Source organism: Dendrobium catenatum, unplaced genomic scaffold (assembly GCF_001605985.2).
Source record: "Dendrobium catenatum unplaced genomic scaffold, ASM160598v2 fragScaff_scaffold_289, whole genome shotgun sequence".
Classification (NCBI taxonomy): domain Eukaryota; kingdom Viridiplantae; phylum Streptophyta; class Magnoliopsida; order Asparagales; family Orchidaceae; genus Dendrobium; species Dendrobium catenatum.
The window spans coordinates 434,068-437,809 of NW_021318751.1; the positions used below are offsets into that span (position 1 = coordinate 434,068).

Sequence of the window (3,742 nt, forward strand, 5' to 3'; positions counted from 1 at the left end):
GACCCAATTTTTCTTTAGATATTCAAATCATAATTGAATATATGTCATATTAGTTTATTGGAGATCAGGCCTGCTGTGGAGTGGCCGACATAAGAAATTCCTCTCATCTTGTCCAGACTCAAATCCCCTAATTAACTATCCCAAATTTTTTTTTTTACTATATTAATATTTTAATAATGTTATTAAACTTTCTCTCTCATTTACTATCTTTATTTTAATGAAATCACATCAAAATAATTTTTAAACTTTAGAGAGAGGGCAACATAATATTTCGCTTGTTTTTTTTTTCTTTAATTAATAAAAATATGCTTTTGGGAATATGATTGTCATCAATCACCACCAACTGTTCCATAATTGGCATCACGTAATGATCGGTCATTAGTTCGATTTTGTTCTTATTAGCCATGTGTCAATTTAGTTAATTATTGATTATTTTTCTTAATCACAATTAACACAATATTGGATTGTTTTGTCCGTAGTCATTGACAAATTTGTGATATTATAATAAGAAACCAAACGTCACCGTCTTGCATTTTCAAACTTACTAAAAACTACCTTACTATTCTCTTTTTACATAACAACCCTATTTCTCAAAAAAACATAAAAGATCTTAACGACGAGGCTTTTTGTCTCAGATACGAGCTATCATTTACGTCCTCCTCTTTCATAAATTTATAGGAGAGGGCTTTTTGGGTTTAAGTTGGCGATTAGCTTGTTCTTTATACGATTAACGACGAGATATTGGGTTCTCCAACGGTGGCGCTTGATCCGAAACCACCGCAGATGGCGGCGGTCGTCAGCGAACTCAGCCGCTGAAACTGTCGGAAACGGATGACATGTTCGATTTCGGTGAGCCGGTTATACAGAACGGTCCACTCGGACAAAAGCCGGTCGTTTTCACCCCTCAGGAGAAGGGAGTAGTGAACCAAGGCACCGAGGCGGTTCGTTAAATCCTGGTTTTCTGATTTCAGCCGGTTCAGATGACTCTGGAGGTTGTCGAGGTGTCGCTGTTTCCGCATCCTCGACCGTCGAGCGGACAAACGGTTCGATATCATCCTCCTTAACCGCCGCTCCTCTTCGGGCGTCTTGGCCGGGCCGGATGGTTCCGGCTTGACAGCCGGCCGAGGCTCCCATCCCTCGAGGGCTGCAAGGAATTCCATCGGTTCGACCGGTCTGGGTCAGGGGGGTCTAATATAATTATGGGAATAAAAAGGGCACAAATCGAAACAATTTTAAGAAACTTAGGAAGCTAGAGAGAGCAGAGGAAGAAAAGGGAATAAAGGAGGAGGAGGGGAGCGGTATTTAAAGAGAATTGTAAGGAGCGTGTGGAGCCCACTGTTGGGAGAATTGGATGACGTGGCGATTTATGAGGGTTGGAGTTGTCCCCGGATGAGTCAGGGGTGCACTAAGGGTGAACGGGTGGGTGTTTTTTGAGTTACTAATGGGTATGACCTGACCTCAGCGTTTTCGGCGTTTAGCTTAATCGCGAAGGAATGTATCTGAGCGGTGGACGTTGCAGTATCTGGTTGGATGGGATGCCTGCAGGGTGCTATATGCTCATCATCTCATCCTCGGAGGCGCAGCCTCTCTCCGCTCCTTGGGCCGGCCCGTCAGGATCCTTTTAGCTTTTCTTTATGGGAATGCTTTTTTTTCCGCTGTTATTCTATAAGGGAATTTTGGCCGCGTAATTAAATTTTTGATGAGCCTATCTGCAACAAGTTTGACTGGTGTAGGTTCCACAGTTATTTTCTTCTCACTTAAGAGGTCGCGCCACATAAGAGAAAAATCAAACATGAATTTAGAGTTTCCAATCATGCTCGCCAACCAATCAAAATAAGGCAAACGGGACTTTACGAAAATATTGAATGCCCAAGAGGCAAATATATTAAAAAGAAATAGACAAAACAAACACCTTTGCTCACTCAAGGTTAACCAAATTAGAGGAAAAACATGACTTAACAAGCAAAATGTCACCTAAAGGAGTTAAAAAAAAAAAGAGAGCAATTAAAAAGTAATGCTCAATTCAACCCTAAAGTAAGGCATGTTAATTTAAAAGTAAAATATCTAAACCTATTGTCGCCACCACTCTTATCATTTTCATGCTAATCACAATGATCGTCGCAACTGTTAATGATCACATTTATTATTATATAAATAAATTTATATAAAATTAAATAAACAAAGATAAATATTTAATTCTATGTCAAAATACTAAAAAATAATTTGAGTGATAAAAAATAGCACTAAGGAAATTATAACAACACCTATGATCATTGTATATTGAACTAAAAGGCTCACCAACTCAACCACCTCATTTTATAAGCTACCTGAATGGCAGCTTTTACAGCAAAAAGAGCTCCTGAGGTCCCATAAATATCTTTATAAATTTGTATTTTATATGTAAATTTATTTTATGTATTAGAAGAATTTATGTTCCACATATTATAATAACTATTTTGTTAATTAAATAAAAATTCTCTTTAGTTGTTTATTTTTATCGTAAAATTTATAACAAATGTAATAATAATCTTCTATTTTTCATGAATTTTAATTATATAATTTTATCTATTTAAATAAAATAAATTATCACATTCTATATTTTGAAGCATAATTTTACAAGAATTAGATTAGCATACTCCATTAATGTGTGTTATCATGATTTAGGAATCGTTTGAAATTACTTAATTTTGATTTTATTTTTTTATATTTTAATATGCTATAAAAATTTATTTGATATCCTAAATAGTTTTTTTTTTATTTTTATTGAATATTATTTAAGATCGTGAATGCAAAAAACGATGATGGCTAGGAGTGTTAATTGTTTACATGACTCGATAACCCGACCTGAACCTGACTCAGAAATTTAGGCTCAGGTTGACCCTTTTGAAAAATTGGGCAGGATCCAGATCAATCTGCTAACCTGACTTTGACTCAATTTGTCCCAAAAGAAAGACTCGTTTGATATCGGGCGTAGTGGTAGATATCGGCCGGGATGACCCTTGAGAAAGCTTTCGGTGGCGGATGCGTTGCCGTGTAATATGCCTATAATGTAGTGGTGGATATTGGCCTTGAGAACCAGGAATAAGATACACTGGTTGGTCTCCACCAGCCAACAAGGTGAAACTCCCAACGGCGATGCCGCGCTGATCTGCCCAATAGGCAATCAGAATCTGTAAATGGGGTTTCATTGTTGTCGTTTCGATGCACGTTTGACTGTGGATGGAACTGGTTCTCTGTGATATGTAGCCTTAGGATCTCTTGAACAAGCATCCCGCTCCTCCCATACGGGTCCAGGCAAGCCTTGCAGCACTATTTTTGGGAAACTTAACCCATTTGCAACAGGGTTTAATTTACAGGTCGAGTTGGGTCAATCCGACAACTTGCATGGGTCAGATCATGATTGGGAAACTTGACTCAACCCGTTGACCCGTTTGTAAAATCTGTTCGAGTTTAGGTTGACCCCTTTTGTAATATCAGTTTTTGCTCCAGGTTCGTCCGGACGAAGTCGGATCCCCCTTTGACCTGGATTGGGCTAAACCCGACCCATTGACCTTTTTAGACACCCTTAATGATTACATTGAATTATATTAGGTTGTTTTCATTTAAAATAAATAAATTATATATATGTATATATCTTAATAATTACTTTTAGCCATTTAAAAAATAAGCTGATTTGTTTACAAGAATAAAAATATTTAATAAAAATTAATATGTCAACAATAATCACCTTGATCAGGCATTA

General features: G+C 37.1%; 1 protein-coding gene across 1 annotated transcript; it reads right to left on the reverse strand.

Annotated features, from left to right (window-relative positions):
• Window positions 1-482: 482 nt before the first annotated feature.
• LOC110113945 (bZIP transcription factor 11) lies at window positions 483-1,284 on the reverse strand. The gene has a single exon (XM_020846672.2). It carries the CDS (start codon window positions 1,158-1,160, stop codon window positions 720-722), a length of 441 nt encoding a protein of 146 aa, XP_020702331.1. The 5' UTR covers window positions 1,161-1,284; the 3' UTR covers window positions 483-719.
• Window positions 1,285-3,742: the final 2,458 nt, after the last annotated feature.